A 26,711-nucleotide genomic window follows, 5' to 3' on the forward strand; every position below is an offset into this window, starting at 1 on the left:
CACCCCCTCAACCTCCTTCGCTCCCAGCCATTCCAGTCTATTTTTGTTTCTCAAACCCTCCATTTTTGGTAATGCCTTGGTAAGTCTTTTCTGAACTCTCTCCAGTTTAATAATACCCTTCCTAAAACATGGTATGGAGAAAAAAAATGATTTCCTAAGTTAAGCAACCCTTTATTTCAGGAATATCTTCTCCCTTCATTGTAAACATTTGTCTTTTTGATTCTGATGCATAATCTACTAGTGATGATAGCTGATGTGTACATATCATTGTCACAGCAATACTTAACAAAGTAACCCTTTCAAAGGTGTTACGTGCTGGGTAGCTCTTGACTCTATTTATTTTTAGCTTAATACATATCCCACCACACAACTGGCAAATGCATTCAAACTCTTTCACAAATTCTTGGATAATACAGGTTGCTGACAAAGAAAAATACAACCCTAGTGACGTATGTTTGGAAAAATTTGAGGCATACTGCTTATTCGATTTTTGTATAACTAACGAATGGAACTTGTGGAAGGAAACATTCATTGTTGCCAATGAGGCAAGTGTTGTCAGAGGCTTAGTTAGAGCACTGTGCCAATAGGCTTTCGGAAATGTCATATTGAAATTAGTACACTGTAATGGTGTTTGGTATGCAAGTGCTGCGATATTCATTTGGAATCGGTGAGACATTCAATGTTAGAGCCTAAAGCACTATGCCACATCAAAATGTTGTTTTGGGCTTAATAAAATCCAAGGACAAAACATATTCGAGAGCAAACAATTATTTCTTTGTGAGGAAAATCTTTGTTATATGAGCACCATTTAACTTGATTTTAAAACATTGACATGCTGACTGCAAAAATCAGACAGAATGAATCCAGTTTCACCAAGATCAGAGATATGGGAAAGGTTTAGGAGCAGAATTTCAAAAGCTTAAGACCTAATTAGATAAAAACACAGCTGCTGGTGGTGGAGCAATTAAAATTGAGGATACAGATTTGGAGATCCACAGATATCTTGACAACTTTTAATGCTGATAATAGTCATAGAAAATGGAGGATGAGATAAAAAAGCAATTTGAAAACAAGGATGAAAATTTTAATATTAAGATATTATAGGACCATGAACCAGTCAGTCAACGATTAAGAATGAGATAGGTGAATGTGATTTGGTGTAAGTTAAGATATGAGTGACAGTTTTAGGTGAGTGCAAATTTATTTAAGGTTGAAGGCCAACCAAGACAACATTGGTATAGTCCATCGTTTTCTGCTTTCTTCTTTTATTTGAGATCAACATCTGGAGTGCTTATTTTTATTTATTATGTTGGAATAGTTAAGTTTCGAGTTGAGATTTTTCATGAGTGTTTTAAAAAGCAGATTAGCTAAGGCTGGAGTCAGATCATGTGAAAGGGATAGTCTTTAATTTTGTGATTTCTAAATTTAGACCAAGTTTCATTGATTTTGTTAAGGGATCACCATGTTCATTAATGTAACTTGAGCAATTTTTTAATCTCCATGCTATTGGTAGAGAATAACTAAATTATAAGCAAATAGCTTCCTCCCCAATTTCTTCAGAAATACATCAAAATGAACAAGAGTGTGTACAGAAATTATTTTTTTCTGAATCATTGCAAATATAATTGAAAGTACTTTTAATGTGTAGGATATTTTAGTAATTTACATCAAATGCCCTGGTTTAAAAATATTAGAATATACTGCAGAATGCAATTTTCAAGACGTGTGATAGAAGCTGAAGGTACATTTTTGCAAATGGCCATTCTCGGAACATGTTTATCTTTAATATTGTTTAAGTATTTTGTTTCTGAAATTACATAAGATCATTTAAAAGAATATTTACTATTTGTGGACTTTTTCAGTCAGATTCCCCAAACATTTCACCAAGAGATATGCATTCAGTTGGAATTGGTCACAATTTGTGAGGTCTGTGTGCTGAGACTAATTATCCCAATTCCCATTCAAATAAGTGTAATCCTGACCTGACGACTCATAAGCATTCAAATTGTCCTGAATACTCCTAATCTGCTCTTGTGAAAGTGATTTGAATTATATAGAGGGCTTTTATAGAGTCATGGAGATGTACAGCACGGAAACTGACCTTTGGTCCGACTCATCTATGCCAATCAGCTATCCCTACCTAATCTAGTCCCACCTGCCAACACCCAGCTCATATCCCTCCAAACCCTTCCTATTCATATACCCATCCAGGTGCCTTTTAAATGTTGTAATTGTACCAGACTCTGCCACCTCCTCTGGCAGCTCATTCCATACATATAACACCCTTTGCGTAAAAAAGTTGCCCCTTAGATCTCTTTTATATCTTTCCCCTCTGACCCTAAACCTATGCCCTCTAATTCTGGACTCCCCACTTCAAAAGTCAATTTTGTGAAACATATGACCTTGTTACAGCTGTCTTTAGCTGTATTGTCATGTGATCATGTAATTGAAAGCAATTCAAGGGGAAGCTTTAAGATCAGATTCAGATAAGTTGAAACCCAAACTCTGATAGGGCTGATGTTGTTCCTATTGCAAGTCCCAAATGATTTTATACTACATCTAATTTACATAAAAACTGCATTGGTATAAAAATAAAATGCATTTGTTTAACCAGATTTTAGAAACAAAGCATCATTGTCGCAACAATTATTGAAATGCTCATTTATGCACTTTTCATAATTCACCATTAAAGACTTAAATAACAGATTGAACACTGTAATTTTAAATTGTGCAATAGCCAAGAACAGCACGTGAATCATGTAAGCACTCAGACAAATGGGCTCAATCTGTGTGTATATAAATAGGACAGGTTTAGAGCGATATGGGTCTGGTGCTGGCAGGTGGGACTAGATTGGTTTGGGATATCTGGTCGGCATGGGCGTGTTGGACCAAAGGGTCTGTTTCCGTGCTGTACACCTTTATAACTCCATGACTATCACTGGTAGATGGTTGTTTTCAGGACAATTACAGTAATTTTCATTGATATGAAATTCACTAACTTCACAAGGAAAGATTGAATATTTTATTTGCTACGGATCAATATTTTTAAAAGGTGACCTTTGAGTAAAACTGAAAATGTGATGTGCTTCTGGCTTCCATACCATACAAATGTGATCATTACATTCTAGTTTACATTGTCTTTCACAATGGTAATGACATAAGTATCAATGTCATTCAGCATAAAACTAAAAACTAAAGGCAAATAGTTAATTATTCGGGCTGTTTGGGTGTTTTCAAAGTCCTTTAGTTTCACGTATAATTTTAAAGTAAAAGCTGTCACAGGCATACAATTTAGTTGGTAAGTTCTGTTGTGGCTGCACATACCTAAAGCAATGGAGGTCTGTGCCATGCAAATACACTATAGAAAAGGCTTTTCATTGATTCAGAGTAATCTTCATTAAGGAACTTTAAGTTACGCTTATTTATTAGTTACTTTGATATCATTTTAAACCCAATTTATTAATTCAAGGTCGTTATAAATATTAATGAAATCTATTTTCAACTTAAAGGTATTGTACAAATATTAATGCTAAAAAGTCAAAACCAAATGCTGAGGGACTGATCTGTTACAATTAAACTGATTAATCAAAATGTATTCTAGTTACATAAATAACATTAAAATATTATTTGCTAAGTGAATCAAATTGTTTTAAGCAATAGCTGTGTATATTAAGCTTGTAGCCTTTAAAAGCTTGCTGCAGTTGAATTGATTAATCAGTTTGATGCTGTATCTTGGCACTGATCTGGTAGCACGGCCAAAATATGTAGTGTTGCAAGTAGTTATATAGTCGCATTTAATATTTTTAAAACACCATAATCATTTTCTCTTTGTAAGAAAAGGTTTTGTGATTTTTCGCAAAGTTATCAAACAGCAGCATATAACAAATAATTCTTAACAAATGCATTCCACAACCTGCTCGAACAGTTTTGCTGTGAAATGAGACATATTGCTAAAGTTGTTTGTCTTGCACTGATCAGGATGAATGCAAGATGCAAATTTCAAACAGTTTATAACATGAAAGGGGTGGTGATGAGTTGACTCTTAATTGGATGAAGCATTGCTGTGATATAAGGTATTGCAAACTTCAAACTTCCCATGTTGGGCAAGGCTTGGATATATGCAGGACCCATTGTTTGCAAAATCAAGGAATGTGAATGAATGTTCTTTTGAGCAAGCATAAATGAGCAAAATGATCAGCTTTACTGATAAATTTATTTTTAACATAGCTGTTAGATCACTCAGGACTGTTCAGGAGGTGCTAGCAAATCTCAAATGTTTCCATGCTGTACATCTCTATGACTCTCCGACTTTTTTGCTCTACATTCTGTGCTATCGACAACCAGTGAAACACTTTTTTTTGATTAGCCAGTCGCTGGGGCTTGTACCTTTGTATCTGTCATCACTCTGGCAGAGAAATGAAATTGCTAGACATCGAGGCCAAATCAACCATTTAGTATTTGTATCTGGTAAAGGCATTAGCGGAGTCATGCTAAACCAGTGCAATTATGTTGACATAAGTCACTGTGTTCTTATGAATGATCCCAAATTCACATCTGTTCGATCTGCCATCAAGTGTGATTGCACAGCTTAGTTTGAAGCAGGCTTCAGAAATATTTGATTTGTGCATCAGTACCAAACTATTTTGCAACATTTATGATTGGATTCATCCCAATGGAAAGTGATCCCTTTACCTATGCTCAAACTATATGCAACCTACCTATCAACAGCAGTGCCTTGTCTGTGTGCTCATTGAATATGCTCATTGAATACAGCAGGACTGTTGGCAACCACACCACTCAAGAAAGTGAACAAGAGTTGCATTTCTCCCTTTCACAGAAACCTAACGGGGCCACCATTTTCTGAATCTGTGGTCATTGAAATTATGAACTTAACTACTAATACAGATAATTTCAATGATGTTACATTATGCCCAGTAAATGGAGTAGCCATAGGGTATTCTCTAAGTCCGACATTGTCTCACTTTTGTTAGTTTCCTGTGAAACATCTTTTTGATTGAATTAGGCACATGGCAGGAGGATGGGACTATTTCCAATGTACAATGCAGGTTATGTTTGGATATTTCCTTGCTGCTGCTTAAAGTGCTCCAATCCATACTCAAATTAGCAAATTCCACAGGCCTGCCACTCTGCGTTAAGAAATTTCTCCTCTCAGTCCGAAATGGTTTACCTTGTATCCTTCGACTGTGACACCCAGTTCTGGACTCTGCTTTCATTGGGAGATTCTTCCTTCGTGTGCTCCTGCTAGAATTAAGCATAAAACAAGCACAGGCACTTCAGCCCTCAATGTTGTGCCAATCTTTTATCCTACTCTCAGATTAAACTACCCTACATATCTTTCATTTTACTATCATCCATGTGCCTATTCAAGAGTTGCTTAAATGTTCCTAATGTATTTGACTCCACTACCACTACTGGCAGTGCATTCCATGCACCTGCCACTCTGTGTAAGGAACCTACCTCTGACATCTCCCCTAAACTTTCCTTCAATCACCTTAAAATTATGCCCCTTTGTGATAGCTATTTCCACCCTGAAAAATAGTCTCTGGCTTTTCACTCTATCTCTGCCTCTCATCATTTTGAACCCTCTATCAAGTCACCTCTCATCCTCCTTCGGTCCAATGAGAAAAGCCCTGCCTCCCTCAACCTTTCTTCTTAAGACATGCCCTCCAATCCAGACAGCACCTAGTAAATCTCCTCTGCATCCTCTCTCATGCTTCCATGTCATTCCTATCATGAGGCAATCAGAACTGAATGCAATATTCCAAGTGTGTTCGAAGAGCTGTATAGAGCTGCAACATAACCTTGTAGCTCTTAAACTAAATCCCCCTAATGAAAGCCAACACTCCATATCCCTCTTTAACAAGCCTGTCAACTTGGGTGGCAACTTTCAGTGATCTACGATGTGGATCACAAGATCCCTCTGTTCCTCCACACTACCAAGTACCTTGCCTTTAAGCCTGTATTCTGCATTCAAATTCAACCTTCCAAAATGAATCGCTTCACGCTTTTCCAGGTTGAACTCCATCTGCCACTTGTTAGCCCAATTCTGCATCCTATCAATGTCCCGTTGCAACCTACAACAGCCATCCACACTATCCACCACTCCACCAACCTTCATGTCATCGGCAAACTTACTAACCCACCCTTTCACTTTCTCATCCAAGTAATTTATAAAAATCACAAAAACTGGAGGTCCTAGAACAGATCCTTGCAGAACACCGCTGGTCACTGAGCTCCAGGCTGAATACTGTCCATCCACTACCACCCTCTGTCTTCTATGGGCCAGCCAATTCTGTGTCCAGGCAGCCAAATTTCCCTGTAACCCATGCCTCCTTACTTTCTGAATGAGCCTACCATGGGGAACCTTCGCAAACACCTCGCTAAAATCCTTATACATCAGATAAAATTCATATGCTCTACCTTCAATGTGTTTTGTCACTTCCTCAAAGAATTCAATAAGGCTTGTGAGGCATGACATGCCCCTCACAAAGCCATGCTGACGATCTCTAATCAAGCTATGCTTTTCCAAATAATCAAAAACCCTGTCTCTTTGAATCCTGTCCAATAATTTGCCCACCACTGACATAAAACTGACTGGTCTGTAATTCCCAGGATTATCCCTATTCCTTTTCTTGAACAAGGGAAGAACATTTTCCACCCTCCAATCATCTGGTACTACTCCAGTGGGCATTGAGGACGCAAAGATTGTGGGCAAAGATGCAGCAGTCTCTTCCCTCGCTGCCTGTAGTATCCTTGAGCATATCCCGTCTGACCCAGGGGACTTGCCTATCTTCAACTTTTTCAAAATCTCCACATCCTCCTCCTCAACATCAACCTGTTCGAGCATATCAGCCTGTTTCATGCTATCATCTCAAACGATAAGGTCACTCTCAGGATACTGAAACAAAGTATTCATTAAAGACCTCCATTACCTCCTCTGAATCCAGGCACAAGTTCCCTCCACAATCCCTGAATGGCCCTACCCACACTCTAGCCATCATCTTGTTCCCCGCGTAAGTGTAGAGTGCCTTGGGATTTTCCTTAATCCTACCTGTAAAGGCCTTTTCATGCTCCCTTCTATAGGTTTTGACAGTCCTCCTTCATTCTTCTGAAAACGAAAATAATCCTAACTAATTCAACCTCTCCTCATATATCAATCCTACCATCATTCTGGGGAAGCTTTGTTGCACTTTTGTATAAAAGTGTAGCAAGGATAACCCTCTGATAAGGAGGTCAAAACTGCAATTTTCTGGAGAGACCTGTTTGCTGCAGTCAGTCAGACTATATCCAAGACTTGCACATTTTTTCAATTACCTTAATACATGGGGAGCCTATCTTTTTTTTCCTCCACTAGTACCCTCTGCTTCCTACCATTGCTTATAAGGCCAACTAGAATTGACTTACAAGCCAATTATTAGCCCTTACTTTTGTATTGTAAAATCTTTTGTTGTGTCTTTGGACATCAGATTGTATCTAACAAAAGTTAACAAACAGCGTAATTCACTGCTGACCTTCGAGGAACCTGTGTGGGAGCGCTCTCAGCAGGGGAGCAGCTAAGTGAATAGTTTATAAATGTAACCTTACTGTTCTTTCTTTGTAAATCTACAATAGAGTTGAGTGGATTCTTTTTTGATTCAATGTTGTATTGAGATCTGTGTCTCGATTAAAATTTTAAAATATAAAACCGAAGTAGTAAGTTAGCCCGGAGCACTTTTTTACAGCAGTAAGATTTTCTGTGTGTGCAGATTAAGTTGCAAAGATGGCCTTTTGTAGTGTGATATGCTCTCCCTATCACTTGTGGGCGATTAGGGAGAGTTCCCATGTTACTGATGATTATGTTTTCAGGAAGTGTATTTGGAGATGAATCCTATTAGATCGCATGGTTCAGTTGGAGTGGCAGTGAGGAATTTACATAAGCAAGGAGGTGTGATGGATGGCAGGAAGGTTAGATCGCATGGAATCCAGGGCAAGCTGGCAAACTGGATGCAAAATTGGATTGATGGTAGGAAGCAGAGGGTACTAGTGAATTGCTTTTAGGAGCCACGAGGACATGTTGCAGCTGAACAAAACTGGTACGGCCACACTTGGAATATTGCACACAGTTCTGGTCACCACATTATCGGAAGGATGTGGAGATGTTGGAAAGGGTTTTTACTAGGATGTTGCCTGGTATGGGGGGAAGGTCTTACGTGGAAAGGCTGAGGAACTTGAGGTTGTTTTCATGAGAGAAAAGAAAGTTGAGAGGTGACTTAATTGAGACGTGAGATAATAAGAGGGTTAGACAGGGTGAACAGAGTGCCTTTTTCCTCATATACTAATGGCTAGCTCAAGGGGACACAGCTTTAAATTGAGGGGTGATAGATAAAGGGCAGATGTCAGAGGTGGTTTCTTTACTCAGAGTAGGAAGGACGTGGAACGCCCTGCCTGCAACAGTTGTAAACTCACCAACTTTAAGGGGTTTAAATGATTATTGGATAATCATATGGATGAAAATGGAATAGTGTAGGATAGATAGGCTTCAGACTGGTTCCACAGGTCGGTGCAACATCGAGGGCTGAAGGGCTGCTATGTTCTATGTTCCCCGGACCTGATCATATGTACCCTAGAACTTTTTGGGAAGCTGAGCAAGTGATTGCTAGGCCCTTGCTGAGATATTTGTATCATCGATTGCCACAGGTGAGGTGCCAGAAGACTGGAGGTTGGCTAACATGGTGCCAATATTTAAGAAAGGTGGTAAGGTCAAGTCAGGAAACTATAGACTGGTGGGCTTGACATCTGTGATGGGCATTTTGTTGTAGGGAATTCTGAGGGACAGGATTGACATGTATTTGGAAAGGCAAAAACTGATCGGCAGAGTCAGCATAGCTTTCTGCTTGGGAAATCATGTCTCACTAACTTGATTGAGTTTTTTGAAGAATTAACAAAGAATTGATGAGGGCAGAGTGGCGGACGTGATCCATGTGAATAAGGTTTGTGTAAAGATTTGGGTGCCAGTTGTCACGGTTGTGAGTATGATTGCCGAGCTGGGAAGTTGATTTTCAGACGTTTCATCCCCAGTCCAGGTAACATCTTCAGTGCTTTGGATCCTCTTGTGAAGCGCTGCTGTATTGTCTTCTGGAATTTATTTGGTTCCGTTTCTGCTGCTTCCATTTGCCAGTTCCGGTTGTTCATTGTACTGGCCAGTATATTGTTTCTAGATCAACGTGCTTGTTGATGGAGTCTGTGGGTGAGTGGCATGCTTCTCTGAATTCTCTGACTGCCCTCTGTTTAGCTTGTCCCATGATCGTTGTATTGTCCCAGTTGAATTTGGGGTCCCTTTCATCTGTGTGCATAGGCTACTAGGAACAGCTGGTCGTGCCGTGTAGTGACTAGTTGGTGTTCATGGATGCGGATTGTTAGTTGTCTGCCTGTTTGCCCTATATAGTGTTGCATGGAATCTTGTAAATTACGTTCGTCTTGCGCATGATGGGTATCGGGTCGTTTGTCCTGGTGAGTAGTTGTCTGACGTGGCTGTCTGTTTATGGGCAGTCATGGATCCTAGTGGCAGGAGAAGTCTGACTGTCAGTTCCAAGATGTTTTTTATGTAAGGTAGCATGGCTCGTGAGTTAGGTTGTGGCATGTCCTTGTTACATTGTTCGTTAGGCATCTGCGGATGAAGTTGCGGGGATATCCGTTTTTGGTGAAGATCCTTTAGAGGTATTCTTCTTCCCTTCATAGGTCAGGAGTGCTGCAGTGTGTTGTAACCCTCTTGAACAGGGCTCTAATGTAACTTGTGCACGTTTGGGTGATTGCTGTTGTAATTCAGGTGTGAGAGATCACTGTGTGTGGCTTTCCTGTACACTTTTTGTGGTGAATTCACCATTCTGTGTTCTTTGTACCATCACATCCAGGAATGGGAGTTGGTAGTTGGTTTCCTCCTCTCTTGTAAATATGATCCCTGTAAGTATGGTGTTTATGATCCAGTGTGAGTTCTCGATTTCTATTCGCTTAATGATTACAAAAGTGTCATCTACATATCTGATCCAGAGTTTGGGTTGGATTTGTGGTTGGGCTGTTTGTTCCAATCAATGCATCACTGCTTCTGCTAAGAGCCCAGAGATGGGTGAGCCCATAGGTGTTCCATTGATGTGTTCATATATTTGGTTGTTGAATGTGTAGTGTGTCATCAAGGTCGAGTAGTTTGAGTGTGCAGTCCTTGTTGATAGGTTCCCTGTTGTATTGTCTGTTCTGCCTGTCCACGAGGTTGGCTATTATTTCTCTGGCTAGAGTTTTGTCAGTTGAAGTGAACATGGCGATTACATCAAATGGGACCATTGCTTCATCCTTGTCTATGTTTATGTTCTTGATGTTGTCCAGGAATTTCTGTAATGATTGTATGCAGTGGTTGGATCCGTTGATAAAATGTTTTAGTTTTTCTTGGAGTTCTTTTGCCAGTTTTTGCAATGGCGTTCGCGGTTGTGCCACAATGGGTCTGAGTGGTGTGTCTGGTTTGTGTACTTTGGGTAATCCGTAAAATCTTGGAATGTTGTTGCTTTCTGATTTAATCATTGTAGATCAAGGCTGTTATTAGTCCTTTTTTTAAGGTTCCATAATGTGTTGTTTATTCTATTGGTTAGCTGTGGCGTGGGGTTGAACTCTCTCTGTACCAAGGTGGCAGTATCTGAAGTAGTTGCTCTGCTTTCTGAATATATCCGGTCTTGTCCATGATGACCATCACTCTGCCCTTGTGTGCTGGTACTATGATTGTTCTTGTCATTTTTGAGTGTTTTTAGGGCTTCTTTCTCTTTGGTGTTGAGGTTGTTTGTTTGCCTTTCCTTAATAAAGGTACACTTATGTGTCTGACTGCTTGCTGTGTCTCTTCGGTTCGTTAGTTTTCAGCTTACATTCTAGTGCAGCTGGGAAGTCTGTTCTTTTGTATCCCTGTGTTGTACTTGAGTCCCTTGGCTAGTATGGCTTTTTCTGTGTTTATAAACTGTCTATTGGAGAGGTTTCCAACCATAGGTGTCTGTCGTGTTGTCTTCTCTGCTGCTGGTTAGCCTAGTCACTTTGTCTTGTGCCGTTCTCTTCATGTGTATGGTTCTGTTCAGTATTATGATGATGGCCTGTTCAATTGGCGCGATCCACTTCTGATTGGTTGTTTTGAAATTAACAATTTTTGGCATGCAGTTTCTTGTCTGTACCTGTGTAGTCTGCTGTGTGCATCTGTCATCATAACCTGGATCATCCTGAGACTGTTTCGTCTGACTGTTTCCCTGGGTTGTTGATTGGTGGTCTGTATCTGGCACTGCGATAGTATTTGATTTCTTCAGCATTCATGCAGGAATCAGAATTGTTCATAGGTAGCATTGAGGCAATTGACACCGGTATTCCCATTTCCTTGCTTGTCTTAGCGTCTCTCACCCATAAGTGTTAAAGGTTTGTGTAAAGATTTGTAGCTCGGGTGCCAGCTGTCGTGGTTGTGGGTACATTTGCTGAACTAGGAAGTTGATTTGCAGATGTTTCCTCCCCTGTCTGTGACATCTTCAGTGCTTTGGTGCCTCCTGTGAAGTGCTGCTCTACTGTTCTTCTGGAATTTATTTGGTTCCATTTTGGCTGCTTCCGATTGCTGAAATCTATGTGAACTTCAGTCAGGCATTCAACAAGATTCCTCCTGATAGACGAGTCAGCAAGGTTAGATCACATAGAATCCAGGGAGAACTAGCCATTTGGATACAGAGCCTACTCAATGATAGAAGACAGAGGATGGTGGTGGAGAGTTGCTTTTCAGACTGGAGACCTGTGACCAATGGTGTGCCACAAGGATCGGTACTGAGTCTGTTGCTTTTCGTCATTTGTTGTAAATAATTTGGATGTGAACACAGGAGGTATGATTAATAAGTTTGCAGGTGACACCAAAATTGGAGGTATAATGGACAGCGAAGAAGGTTACCTAAGAATACAACAGGAACTTGATCAGCTGAGCCAATGTGTCGAGGAGTGGTGGGTGGAGTTTAATTGGAAAAATGTGAGGTGTTGCATTTTGGAAAGGCAAACCAGAGAAGGACTTGTAGACTTAATGATAAGGCCCTGGGGAGTGTTGCTGAATATGAATTAAAGGAATTGTGAGGTCATGTTGTAACTGTAGGTCATTCGTGGAATACTGTGTGCAATTCTGGTTTCCCTGGTATAGGAAAGATGTTGTGAAACTTGGAAGGGTTCAGAAGAGATTTTTATAACGATGTTGCCAGAGTTGGCGGATTTGAGCTATGGGGAGTGTCTGAATAGGCTGGATCTATTTTACTTGGAGCATCAGAGGCTGAGGGGTGACATTATGGAAGTTTATAAAATCATGACAGGCATGAATAGGGCAAATAGACATAGTCTTTTCCCTGGGGTGGGAGGGCAGGTCCAAATCTCAAGGGCATAGGTTTAAGTGGGAGGGGAAAGATTTAAGAGACCTATGGGGCAACATTTTCACACAGGGTAGTGCATGTATGGAATGAGATGCCAGCGGAAGTGATGGAGGCTGATACAATAACAACATTTGAAAGGCACATGGATGGATATATGAATAGGAAAACATCAGAGGGATAAGGGCTAAATGCTGGCAAATGGGATTAATTTAGAATATCTGGTCGGGCATGAGCGAATTGTACCTAAGGGTCTGACTCCGTGCTGTGCATCTGTCACTCTGTGACCCTATGTTTAAAGCTTGGCATTTGACAGTTACTTGGATGAATAGACCCAAAGCACAGTTGCTAAATTTGCTGATGACAGATAGTTAAGTCTAAAACTAGTGTGTGAAGAGGGTGTAAGTAGGCCATGAAAGGATATGGTAGGTTAACTAAATGAGCAAAGATCTTGCAACTCGAAGTATATTATGAGAAAATGTGAAATTGTCCCTTTTGGCAAGAGGAATAAAAAGGAAGCATGTCTGAGGATGCGGGATTAAGGTGCAGAGAGATCTAGGTGTTCGAATGCATGAAATGTAAAACATGAGTTTGCAGCAAGTAATTAGTAAAACGAATAGAATGTTATCATTTGGCAGCACCTGTCGAGAGAACACTTTGGAAGAAGAGTCACTGGACCCAAAATGTTGGTTCTGATGTCTCTCCACAGATGTTGCTAGACCTGCTGAGCTTTTTCAACAATTTTTTTTTTTGGTTTTGGCTTCTGATTCCAGCATCCACAGTTGTTTTGGGGTTTTTGTTTGTAGAATGTTATAATTTATTTTGAACGGATTTTAATTCAAAAGTAAGAAGATTAAGCTTCAGTTATTCAGTGCATTAGTGCAAGAATATTTGGAGTGCTGTCCGTAGTATTGAAAAATGTAAATCCTTTGGACGCTGATCAGAAAAGATTTATAAACTGACACCAGAACTGGCCAGGTTTTGATGTGAAGAAAGGTTGGACATACGTGTCCACTGGAGTTTAAAAGTGTACAAGTCACTGTGATTCAAACATACAGGATCCTGAAGCATCTTTGTGGGAAAAATGTGCCCACTTCTCGAAGAATCTAGGATTCCGTGTCATTGTTTGTAAGTAATGTGTCACCCATTTAACACAGAGATAAGAAGTCCTGTGATGATCAAGAGTCTTTGGAACTCTACTTCCACCTTTTGAGGAAGAAAGTCCTTGAATATTTTTAAGGCAAGTTAAATTAAATAGATTCTTGAAAAACGAGAATGAAGGGTGATAGTTGAGAATCTGGAGTAATCAGATCAACCATGCTCCTCGTTGGTGTTGGTATCGGTGTTTTCAGCAACATTCAAGTTTTGCTCTGCCAAACTACTGTTTATTTGAAAAAGATTAATCGTGTCATAAACTAAGTGAAGCATATGCATGTATATTGGACACAGTTTATTATCATATACTACTTTGATATTATGCCTAAAAGTTAGTGAAATATTTATTTTAAATTAATCCAAAACATTTAAAGATGAGCTTTTAGTCTGGCAGATGCATATTTATTTGAAATTCCCAAGTTCTGTGCCAACTAAACAAAGATTGTCATAGTATATCAATAGTGTGCTCTTTGTTCCAGATTTCAAATAATTATGATAAGTTACATTGAATTATTTGTTTTTAAACTTTTATCAAAATTTTATGCCTGGCACTTTTGAGTCTCTCCTTGGTCATCAATCTGAGATTATAAATTAGTTATTGTCCAGGATCTAAAACTACTAATTCATGGCTGTATGCCCAGTTGTAAGTGGGGCAGATAAAGAGTAGAAGGAAGTGCTCTTCTATTTCTCATCCGACCTTCATGATAAATGACAAATGACTGATGTGCAGAAATATTCTACCTAAAAAGGCCTACTTCTCATTGCAATGAAAAAGCAGTAAATGAAAGGACATGAAAGGAGAGAAAAAGGTAGATTGGGAGCTATAACTAAAATAAAAAAAAAGATAATTGCCTGTGATTAAACAAAGGAAATGGACAAGTTAATGCCAGTAAACAGCCTACAAAATAAAATTTTCAAATTACTATGATCTTAGTATAGTATAAAGCTTTTACAGCAAAATTCTAATTTGTTGAGAAATTTGCTTTTAACTTCTGTAATTACAAATGGAATGCTAAGTTTTCAGTTTTTAACTAAAATTTTGATTTGAATGAAATGTCTATTCCTGTGACTTTTTTTTCTTTAAGATTTGGCAAGAAACCTTTTCACTCAGAATAAACTGTCCATTACTACAAGGGGAAACAAGGAGAATAATGTGCCTTTCTGCCCCATGCAATTGTTAGAACAACCTTCAATGTAAATTCTTGTTTTCTAATATAATATCTAGCAATTTAATTAAATTTGGAGATTTTCTTTTTTATTTGAAATATTTTGGTTTTGATTCATGTACCCAACTGATGATTGAATTGAAGACCTAACCATTTTCAAACCTTTTTTTGTCGTATTTTGGGCATCTGGATTATATTTCAAATGGTTAATTAAATTGGCTTTTGAAGCCTTCTAGTAGTTAGTCTCCTTTGTGTTATTAGTTTTTGTGCTGGATTGTTAATATAAAGATGGATATATGACCTACATTCACTGTGAATGTTAACATCGAGAGTTGAGAATATTTTACTTATCTTTAACCTGTCTGTGTGGGTTTCAGGTAGTTCTGGCCAGCCAGCATCCATGGCCATTGCTGGTACCAACCAACTTGCCATTACCAAGACAACATCCGTTCTGCAAGATGGAGTTATAGTTACAACAGCAGCTGGAAATGCAATGCATAGTCAGATTCCTGTGGGGAGCACTCTTCCATTCATTGGTCAGGACCAAGCCTTTCAATTTGGACAGGCTGTTCCTACAAGTAGTAATCTAACCCACCCTTTGAACCCAAATCTGCTTGGCTCTCTGTCCATCCCCTTAGCAATGAGCCAACAACAGCTCCTGAACCAAAATATGCTGAACATGTTACCTACATCTGGAGATGGCAAGGGAGAAGTCTCTGTTAACCCTTTGGGAATTCTGAACCCAACCTTAAATTCAGCTTTGACTTTGCTCCCTGGGGATATGGCTGGACAGACACTGCAACCTGTTCAACTTTTGGCTACCTTATTTCAAAATCAGGCACAAGCTACCATGCTCCCACTGACATCTTTTAATTTAACTCTGCCAGATTTATTACAGCAGCAAAACCACCCTTCACCTTCAGTGACACAGATCCAGCCCCTGCCAGATCATTTGCATAGCAATCAATTAGTTAGTAACAGGACAGAAACTCTTTTGACAAACCCTCTAACAAGCCCTCCAAACAATGATACTACTTCAAACGCCCTCCTCCTTCCAGCTGTCACAGCAGCCCCAGGACTGATGGCCCTGAATCCCCATCTGTTGAGAAGTGTTTTGCACTCTCCTTCAGACCGTGCTGCCAACCATTCTGAGGTTTCCATAGCAACCTCAACCCAGGCAACTACTACCACTACCACATCATCATCCGTAGCAGCACTTGCCGTCTCAACTCTTGGTGGGACAGCAGTTATGTCAATGGCAGAATCGCTGCTGCCCATCTCAGCTGCTGGGCATTCAACAGGACCTACAAAATTGAACAACTCTTTGCTACCACACCTCCCTTTGCTGGGAGCTAGCCTTCTTGGTAAGTTTTGAATTTTGCAAATGATTGGTACTTGTAATAATATACTACTTTTAAAAAATGCAGCAAACATTTGTGTACTGTAAGTTTTATCCCATTCATAAGTTGTTTAATTGTAGAAATGCACATATCAATGTGCAAGTATATAAGAAATGTTTTGGTTAGGAAAATTGCTCTTCTAACATGGTGCGTTTTTAAATGCATGTAAAATATTTACATTAAGTGACTCCATTTATTAAGATTTTGACGACTGTACTTTCCACAAATATCTCAACTTATATTCAGATATCTGGGTAATTCTATTTGGGGGGAAAAAAGGTAACAGAACTATGTGAATATCAAGTATTTTTGTTTTCAAGAAAAGCATGTCTGCATTTTATAGACTGCCTTAGTTGATATGAGGTCTTGTGCAACATAATCCATGTCATGTTTGCTGTTTTGTCTTTATTTTGAATCTTAAAAAATTCTAATTTGAAAGTATAAATGTCTTTAGTGTTCTGTAGGAGTCATTCCAATGGCAATTGTCACAATTATATATTGAATTGTCCATTTAATCTTAAGGTACTTTTTGCTGTAAATTGCTGAAATTGTGAGCTAATACCATTTCTGCAGGGGACCTAAATGAACTGGATGAATAACTGTGTACCCTCTTAACCATTCAGACTGAAGGATTATGAAATAAAGAGAAGAATGTCTAACAAAGGAAGTGCAAGTGGAATGATTGAAATCAATGTCAAATAGAGCACAAAAATAATAGTGGGGAGAACAAAGTGAAAAGCAATGAGACAGAAAGGGAAAGTTTTGAAAAAGAAAATCAAAATACCCAACTGCAGTTCATGTGAAGGAATGAAACTTCAAGTTTAAAATAAGAAATATTCTGTGCCAGACAGGCTCATTGATGGTAATTATTAATTAAGACGTGATTAAAAGAATCTAACAGCTAATCCAGGGAGATTTTGTGGTGCAGTGGCAGTGTCTTTACCTTTGGGCCTAAGACCTGGGTTTGAATTGTACCCATCTTGGAGGTATAATAATATGGCCCAAAGGTTTTTAGTTTGGAAACAAACGCTTTTTAGATTAGGGGCAAACTTGACTATAATAAAACACACAAACGGACATCATATGGATTCCAAATGGATACTTGGCACTAGTTGAGACTAGCTGTAACTCTCTATGGTAGATTTAATCCATAACTGCCATGAAAGTGTTGCACTTCACACCACTCGTGCATTTCAGTTATGAACTAAATAGCGCGAATATGCTTTCAGGAGGAATGAAGGAGTAGCAACTTCTGGATTTCTATGTTTTATCGTACATCTATTCTTCGTGAGTTTATTTATATACCAATGTTGCAGCAACATCAAGCTCCATAAGCTTCTGTTATTTTGACAGAAATGTATGACTAATATAGCAGATAATGCTTTCAAGATTTTCCACTTATTTCTAGTCTGTATTCAAAAAAGCACTTTTTAAAATAAATAACCATTTATCATAAATTGACTCTTCAACTATTTCGTCCTTTTGTTATTTCTTTAAGTAAATTTTTTGTTCAAAGTTTGAGCGAAAGAAGTTGTTACAAGCAGGTTTCTTTGAACTTCTCTGTTTAAACCAAAGCGAAATAAGATTGTATTATGAAAATAACTCTGAAATGTTATTGAAGTCTAAAGCATTACTGAAAACTGCCAATTTATGTTTGTATTTTTTTTGTAAGCAGTATTGAAATAGTTACGTATTTTAAGGTCCAAAAATATTTTTGGTATATTGGTGTACTTCCCAAACAGTTTAAAATTAAACTAATCAGACCAGTAGAAGGAGACAAAACAGAATTTTGTGAAGAAATTCAGCAGGTCTGGCAGCATCGATAGGAAGAAAGCAGTTAACATTTCGAGCAGTGACTCATCAGAACAGTAGAGGTTGGGGGCGTTTCTGTTACTGTCTTTAATGGTACTAAATATGTTTAACAATGCTTGAAATATATCAATGTGTACAGTTGGATATTCATTTGCTGTCTAACTTACATTATGGTTGTTAATTTTGTCTGTTATTTACAACTACTTCCTTGTATGTCCCATGCTGCGTTTGGAAGTCGTGGGTCCTTGGCTAAGGAAGTTGTTTGCAATGTTTCACCCAGAATAAGATACCTTAAGTTGTGAACCTGGTGAATGCCCAGGACTTTTCCGGTGACAGAGCCATGTTTTGCAAACTGCATAAAATTATGTTGTCTTATATTACAGCCAACCTAATCAGTTTTAATTCCACCAAATAAGGTTTCTTCTATCATAAATATGACTTGCAGGAGCCTGCACCTGCAGGTTGAGTGCCTTTTAATCATATGTCTGTAAACCAAAAAGATCTAAAAACCAAAGGTCTTTTCAAAAGTGGATTCAGACTGACCTATAGAAATGCACTGACTTTGGGCCCTTTTATAAAAAAATAAATTTCACTTGGCCCAAATGGACCACAAAGTATCTGCAAGTTCATTCACTTCAAGCAAAGTACTTTTTCTCCCTCCAAAGGGCCTGAATGAACCGACATGATAAGTGTATCTGAAAACCGAAAATGCTAGTAATCTGAGAAACAGTTGGTTTCAAGATTTTCAGATAAAGGATTCCTGACCTGTATAAAATATTGTGTCAGACCAAATGATTTGCATCTAATTCAAGCAACAAAGCTTCCACACCATTCTTCTCCTTCCTCTAAAACATGCTGCCATAAGGCTGCAACTTTGCTCTTTATAGATGACAGGTCCTGTGAAGAGCAAATAACCACTTCTGAACTGAAATTGTTGCAGTTTGAATTAAGTTATGGAAAATCATGCCTGCCTTATTTGTATCCAGATTGATTTTATCCCATACTTACTGTTCCATCATAGAGTGTACAGCATGAAAACCGACCCTTTGGTCTAAGCAAGTCCATGCCGACCATAATCTGAAACTAAAGTAGTCCCACTTGTCTCCACTTGGCCCATATCCCTCCAAACATTTCTTATTCGTGTACTTAGTCAAACGTCTTTTAAATGTTGTAACTGCACCCACAGCCGTCACTCCCTCTGGAAGTTCATTCCACGCACAAACCACTCCATGTATGAAACAAAATTGTCCGTTATGTCTTTTCAAAATCTTTCTCCTTTCGCCCTAAAAATATACCCCTAATCTTGAAATCCCCCACCCTAGGGAAAAGACACCTGCCATTCACCTTATCTCTGCCCCTCATGATTTGATAAATCTCTTATCAGATGCCCTTCAGCCTCCTACGCTGCAGTGACAAAAATCCCCATCTATCTAGCCTCTCCTAACTCAAACTTTCCATTCCCAGTATGGCTAAACCTTACACAGTATGTTTTGAATCCCATCATTTTAGTCATTTAAAGCCATTTAATGGCCTAATTCTGACCGCTGTCTTATGGTCTTAATGATGGAGGTGGCAGTGTTGGACTGAGGTAGACAAAGTTAGAAGCCACACGACACCAGGTTATAGTCGCTGCTCTGAAAGCTTGTGATTTCAAATTAAACCTGTTGGACTATAACCTGGTGTTGTGTGACTTCTGACTTATTGTAATAAATTATTTGCATTTCGCAGAAAAAAATTAAATGACAAAGCATTTAAGTATTTTTCATATCCAACACTTTATCTTCAGATCTTTAATACAACTTTGTAACTTGGTTGTGCATCATAGGAACAAGCAACTTTGTGCATTACAATATTCTCAGACTAGCTAAGTAATTTCATTTTCCTTAGTCGTGTTGGAGACTGTTTTTCATGATCTGTAATTCCATTTTTCTTATGATGTGAACAGATTGAAGATAGTGCAGAAGAGATTTATGAAAAATGTTTTCAGGGATGAGAAACTTCAATTATGAAAATAGATTGAGATTATTCTCCTTGGGGAGAAGGTTAAGGGGAGGTCTGATAAAAGTTTATAAAATCATAAGGGGGCTAAATGGAGTTTTTTAAAGATTTTACTGTTATGTATACTCCAGTATAGAAGTACAAGAAATCTTGAAAAATGTATAATGTTACCACACATGGTGCCATCTTAGCTTCCTAAATACAAAAGAAAGCTTAAGTACAAAGTAGTAACAGGATATGAAAAAATAGGGAATAGGTAATAGTTTCCATTAAAGTCTTTCATAGTTTAAACTAGGAAAATAAAGGAATGTTAAAAGTTCAGCAGGATTTCGTAAGTCCTCTGCTTATCTTGCTCTTCTGTCAGTTCTCAATGGCGCTGCTGCAGATACTGTCGCTGCTGCTAAAACTGTCACCTCTTCGATCTCTCCCGGTGGCTCGGGACCATGCTTGGACACTATCCACTTGCACACCGAGCCGAGACACCGCCATGAGCTCCAAAGAGGCGTGCCAACGTAATGCTAGGAGACTAGCCTGGGACCTGCCACAAGCCACCAGGAGAATAGGCCAGAACCTATCACACTTCTGAGAGACCAGGTCGGGAATTACCACAAGCCACCAAGAGACCAGAGGGGGAGAAAGAAGAATGAAAAAGGAAGGAAACAGAGTGAGCAGAGGAACTCCAGTTGGAGCATCCTAGTCTGTCGCCATCTTGACTGGATACCACAGTAAATAGGGAGAAATTGTATCCAGCCCTAAAAGGATCAAGAACCAGAGGATACAGATTTAAAGTGATTTGCAAACTGAGCAAATGTGATTTGAGAAAAACCTTTTCACATAATAAGTGATTGAAGTCTGGAATGCACTGCCTGGAAGTGTGATGAAGGTGGAATCAAGAGAATGTTGGATGATTATTTAAATTAAACATGGTCAAATCTGCAGGTGAATATATCAAGTTCGTAATGCTCGTCTAGGCACAGACTAGATGGGGACTGAATAGACTTCTTCTGTACTGTAACAATTCTGTGATACTGTGATCAAGCTTTTCATCATCCCTTCTAATACCCTTGTGATCTGGCTTGGTATCCATGTCCTAATTTTTTTTAACACAATTCAGCAAAGGCACTGTGCACTTAGTCTATATGAGAGTTTCCAGATTGATTTGATTTGATTTTTCTTAATTTATTTATTGTAGTCACATTTACCTAAGTCCAGGGAAAAGCTTTGTTTGCAAGCCATTCGGGTAGATCTTAGCAACCAAGGATATAGAGGTCAAAGAGTGCTGAGGCAGAGCAAGGTATACAGCTTACGGTGCACAGGAGGTGCAAAGCAAGATCAACATTATTTGAAGTTATCCAATCATCAGTCTAATAGTAATTTTTACAGACTTAGAATTTAGGTTTAAAAGTGTGGAACGGTTGTAAGAAATGTTAGAATAAGATCTGCTGTCGAGAGCTCGCAAAGAGTTGCCTGGTGTCAGCACCATCTTGCAACCTAGAGGAAATGTTAAAAAACCAAATGACTGCAGATTCTGTAAATCAGAAACAAAAACAGAAATTGCTGGAAAAGCTCTGCAGGTCTGGCAGCATCTGTGGAGAGAAATCGCAATTTATGTTTCCGGTTGAGTGTTCTGAGTGAGGGTCACTTGACTGAAATGTTAACTCTGATTTCTCTCCATAGATGCTGCCAGACCTGCAGAGCTTTTCCAGCAATTTCTGGTCCTTGTTTATAGAGGAAACATTGCTTGGCATCCATTCTTTTACACCTTGTAAAGCACCATGAGGCATTTATTCAGCATTAAAGGCAGAATGTAAATGCAAATTATTGTATTGTTTTTCCGCTGGTGTTCTACAAATTTTCTGCAGAATCCTTTGCAAAGATTGGGTCGTTCACCCAAGATTTACAGTTTAACGCTGTTGAATCCATTTTGCCAAAAGTACAGACTACTTCAGCCAAACCAATACTTTCATGTCAGGCCATTGTGTATTAGCTGAGATAATGGAGATCAAAATAATGTTTTGCCTTTCTGCTTTAATCTACTTAAGTCTCAAATTTGAAGACCTGTTTTTATGTCTGACAAGCCTGGCTGAAGGGTGGGTTGCGAAGAGAAATAAGAAAAGGATACTGGAACAAGAGGACATAGAGGGTGCAGGTTCATAGTTCCTTGAAGATGGAATCACAGGTAGACAGAGTGAAGAAAGCATTTGGTACACTTTATGAATCAGTGCATCGTGTACAGGAGTTAGGACATCATGTTACAGCTATATAGGATGTTGGTGAGGCCACTTTCGAAAAACCTCATTCACTTCTGAAACTCCTGTTGTAGGAAAGATGTTGGTAAACGTCAAAGGATGCAGAAACAATTTACAAGAATGTTGCCAGGGTTGGAGGATTTGAGTTATAGGGTGAGGCTATTTTCTCTGGTGAACTTTATAGAGGTTTATAAAATCATGATGGGCACGGATAGTGTGATACTGCTCCTTTAACAAGGTTATGTTGTCTTTGGCTTTTTTATTTCCCCAGACAAGTTGTAAAAGCAGCGATTCTGAAAGTAAAGGGTTTAAGGTGAGAGGGGAAAGATATAAACGGGACCTAAGGAACCTTTTCACACAGAGGGCGGTGACCATCTGTAATGTGCTGCCAGAGGGAGTGGCGAAGACTATAGAGTTACAATATTTAAAAGGCATCTAGATGGGTATATGAGTCGGAAAGGTTTAGAAGGATATGCACCAAATGCTGGCAAATGAGACTAGATTAGTTTGAGATATCTGGTCAGCATTTATGAGTTGGACCAAAGGGTGTGTTTCTGTGCTGTACCACTCTATGGCTCTGTAAGTTCTATGTTCATTTAGTTTAACTTAGACACAAATGAAATGCTAATGTTTTGTACAGCAGTTGCAGTTTCATTGGAATTATTAGCATATCTACCTTTCAGCAATGAAACCTTCGTTGAGGGCAGGATATTGGTCTCTCTCTGAACATAATGGCATACCTAAATGGAGTTTGGTTTGCCTCAACCTCGTGTATCAATTTGCAAAAATTAGCAAGATTTGCAGCTTGAATTTGGGTAATAAGAATGACTGGCATAGGAAGTGTTTTTTAAAAATCTCACACATTGAATGTTCTGTGATTTAAGGCAAAGCAAGTCATAGAAGAAATTTATAGACAAATTGTTGATGGTGGGTTTTAATAGCAAAATATAGGTCAGCTCTGCTGAGAGCAAACACATGCAAAAAGACGTAATGAAAAGGAGGCAGTATTCATTGGTTTTGTTGGCGATCAGTGTTGAGTCGTGAAGGCTGCGGACAACTGTGCCTGAATGGAAAATCAGGTGCTGTCCCTTCATCTTGTGTTGTGCTTCACTGGAACATTGCAACAAACTCAGGACAGAAATGTTAGTATGAAAGTAAACTACCAGACCTACTGAGTTTCTGAAGAAATTTGTTTCTTTTTCAGATCTCCAGCATGCTTAATACTTGGCCTTTATTTTTCTTTAAAAGTTTGGATTATTTTCTTCAGTAACCAGCATAGCTATAAAATAAAACAGCAGAAATGAAGTAATAAATCAAGACTTAAATTTGTCAGATAAAAATTTTGTATTTTAAGTAGCTGGTGTATTCGCCTTTTGTTTTAATTTGTCTTCAGGTCAGCCTTACTTTCGTCCTGAGCTTTCAAGATGGCTGTCTTCTACTACCATTTTTAGACATGTGACTGTTCAAAAGTTTCATTAATTTTGGTAATTGAAAGATGAAATTTTGCCACCTTTAAATTCTTGCTGGTTTCATAGATAGGACAGTGCAAATTTATTCCTGCCATGTATAATGTATTCAAAGGGAACAAGATCAGATTAACTTTATCTGCAAGTAGATAATGACGTGGGGAGGAGTAAATCATCCCTGATTTCCAGTAACTCAATGTGATTTGTAATATTTCCTGAGGATGAGAGTAGGACACATTGGGTAATTTTAAAAAGGGGAGAATTCTGACCTCCAAGATTGTACTCTGATGCATTTAATTTCAGTTGCAGAGCAAGTATTAGAAAATAGTGCACAATTTATGTAGATAGCTAACTGATTCCATAACCAACAGACCAGACCTGGTCTTCCTGTCACGTCCAATCAGCAGTGGTAGTGGACATTTAAACAAGGAATGGGAAAAATAGGCTCACTGATCAATTAATTGAATAATTAAAGAACTCAGCATGTCAATGCCATAGGTGAAGCTGAAGTGTTTGCAGCCATCTTCAACCTGAAGGTCTATGTAGACAATCTAACTTGGCCTCCTTCTGAGATCCCCATTCTCATAGTTGCCAATCTTCAATCATCCTGTTCGCACAGGATATCAAAAAGATGGAGTGTGCTGGATACAGCAAAGCAAAGGGAATTGACACCATCCCACACTGAAGATGTGCTTCAGAATTAGCTGTGCAACGAACCATGTTTTTTCTTAATTTGTTCATGGGACATGGACCTCATGAACTCGGCCAGCAATTATTGCCCATCCCTAATTGCCCAGAAGGTAATTAAGAAGGTAATTACTGTGCGTTTAGAATTGCATGTCGGCCAGACCAGGTAAAGGTAGAAAATGTCATTCCCTAAAGGGCGCTAATAAACCAGATAAGTTTCTACAACAATTGACAATGGCTGTGTGGTTTCCATTAGATTAGCTTTATATTCCAGATTTTTATTGAATTCAGATTGACCATCTGCCATTGTGTGATTTAATCCCTTACCCAGCCTGGAGTTTTGAATGACTAGTCCATTGACGTTATCGCTATGCCACCACATCCCCCAAGTTCTAGCAATTACAACTCTGGCATTTACCAAACAAGGTTGAACATTTTCCCAGCTGCATACTGTTGTCAAAAAGCGAGAGATATGCAATCTGACTGCATACCAATCCACTAGTCTCCTCTCCATCATCAGCTAAGTAATAAAATATGTTCTTTGCAGTGCAGTCAGACTGAGTAGCCAATAAACCTCACTGATCTTCGGTTTGCATTTTGCCAGAATCAAGCTGCTTCCACCCTCACACCAGCCTTGGTCTAAGCATGAACCATAGATCTGAATTCCAAAGGTGACATGAGTGACTGCCCTTGGTGTCAAGGCAACATTATGCCAAGCAAAAGTAGGAAACGAGAATAAGATGAAAAATGATCTGCTTGTTGGAGTCTTGCCTATCACAAAGCAATTTGCTTGTTATTGGAGGCCACTTGTCTCAAATCAGGACATCACTGCAAGGCTGTGTCCCAAACCCAACAGTCTTCAATAGATTCATCTGTGGCCTTCCCTCCTCCACTATGTCAGAAGTGGGATACTTCACAGTGTTCAGTTCCATTTATAGCTCTTCAGATACTGAAGCAGTATAGTGAATGATTTAATAAGTAGCGAAACTTGAACAATAATTCAGGAGTGGACATTTCAGTGACAGGTGAAATGAAAGTCCCTGGCAAAGACTATATCCAGCAGGATAGAACCAAGTTATTCAATGGTTTTACAATTGCTTTACTGAATCTCCCAAAGCTCAACATGCTGAAGATGACCGTAGATCAAACTCTTTACTGGACAAAGTAGTCCTGATGAAAGGTTCCAACTTGAAATGTCAACTCCCCTTCTCCTCTGATGCTGCTTGATCTGCTGTGCTTTTTCCAGCTCAACTCAATCCATAAATGCCAGTATTGTCGAATAGCCTGCCTCTGAGCACAGCGAAGCCAAGCTGTTCCAGTTATGTTAAAGGTGTGATAAAAAGGCAACCTGATGAGGTACCTTGAAGTTATTTCTATGTTAAAGATATTATATCAGTGTAAGTTTTTGATTTAAATTGGATCCTCAAAGAGAAGTTGTGACAAAGAATTTACATGGAGTTTGGGACCAATACATATTACTAATTTAGTTCAATGGTTTTTGTTCTTCCAAAAGTCTACTAAGTTAAGGAAATGATAAGAAACCATGAAGGGAGTTCAGGGAAGATTCAGTAGGTTGATTCTTGGTGTGATTAAATAAGGTGATGTCTTGTGAGGATAATACGAGCAGATAGGCACAATCATTAGAATTTAGCCAGGACTTCCCAAAGTGTGGGACAGGGCATCGATGGCTCCTAAGGAGCTTTAACCAAGTTCTAATATGTTCCCCAACTCAAACAGGCATCTCAGAGATTCTCTCCCCGGACACCTACCACCCCACCCCCAACCCTGACTGTCACTGTCATGAGGGGTCATGACACTTCTCACATACTGAAATGGGATCATTGTCAGGAAAAAGTGTTTGAAGCAGTGGTTTAGAGGAATATGACATGACCTTATTAAAATGAACAAGATTCTGAGGGCATTGATGCTATGATGAACTTTAGATGATAGAATATTTCCAGGAGTAGCAATAATGAGATGAGCGAGATGCCACCTGATTTAAAATAACAAGTGAGTTGGCTTATAAGTTGCGATCCAAAATGACCAGCTTCAGAAGTACATGCAGAAGATAATTCAAGGAGTTTTAGGAGCTGTTCCTTTATACATGTTATACCCATTGATTATCGAACATGGAGAACCTGTTGACGTTTTAAGGTCATTTGATGTTTGTTTGTGAATGACTACTGAATGCAATGCAAGAGGAAAGGGTAGTACTTTGCAGAGAAGGCCAAGTAGATTTTTGTAAGATTCTTGTAAACCTTGCTAGATCAATTAAATAGGAAGGTATGAACTTATGTAAAGCTTTGGTGCAATCTCACTGAATATTGTGTTAAGTTTTGTACCTTAAACTTGGTGATGGGTGTCAAAT

The 26,711-nt window shown here is 38.9% G+C and overlaps 1 protein-coding gene across 7 annotated transcripts in view; it reads left to right on the plus strand.

Moving 5' to 3' along the window:
• mbd6 (methyl-CpG binding domain protein 6) overlaps nt 1-26,711 on the plus strand; it is a 239,446-nt gene that overhangs the window by 168,832 nt on the left and 43,903 nt on the right. For 6 of the 7 annotated variants that reach the window (XR_006312186.1, XM_043694121.1, XM_043694122.1 and 3 more), the window contains one exon: nt 15,109-16,095. The exons of the other annotated variant lie outside the window; for it this stretch is intronic. Coding sequence is in view for 5 of the 6 variants with exons in the window: in XM_043694121.1 (XP_043550056.1) it covers nt 15,109-16,095 (987 nt within the window). In the remaining variant the exon portion in view is untranslated. The remainder of the gene's footprint in view (nt 1-15,108; nt 16,096-26,711) is intronic. 7 annotated transcript variants of the gene reach the window in all.

Source organism: Chiloscyllium plagiosum, chromosome 7, assembly GCF_004010195.1.
Source record: "Chiloscyllium plagiosum isolate BGI_BamShark_2017 chromosome 7, ASM401019v2, whole genome shotgun sequence".
NCBI lineage: Eukaryota > Metazoa > Chordata > Chondrichthyes > Orectolobiformes > Hemiscylliidae > Chiloscyllium > Chiloscyllium plagiosum.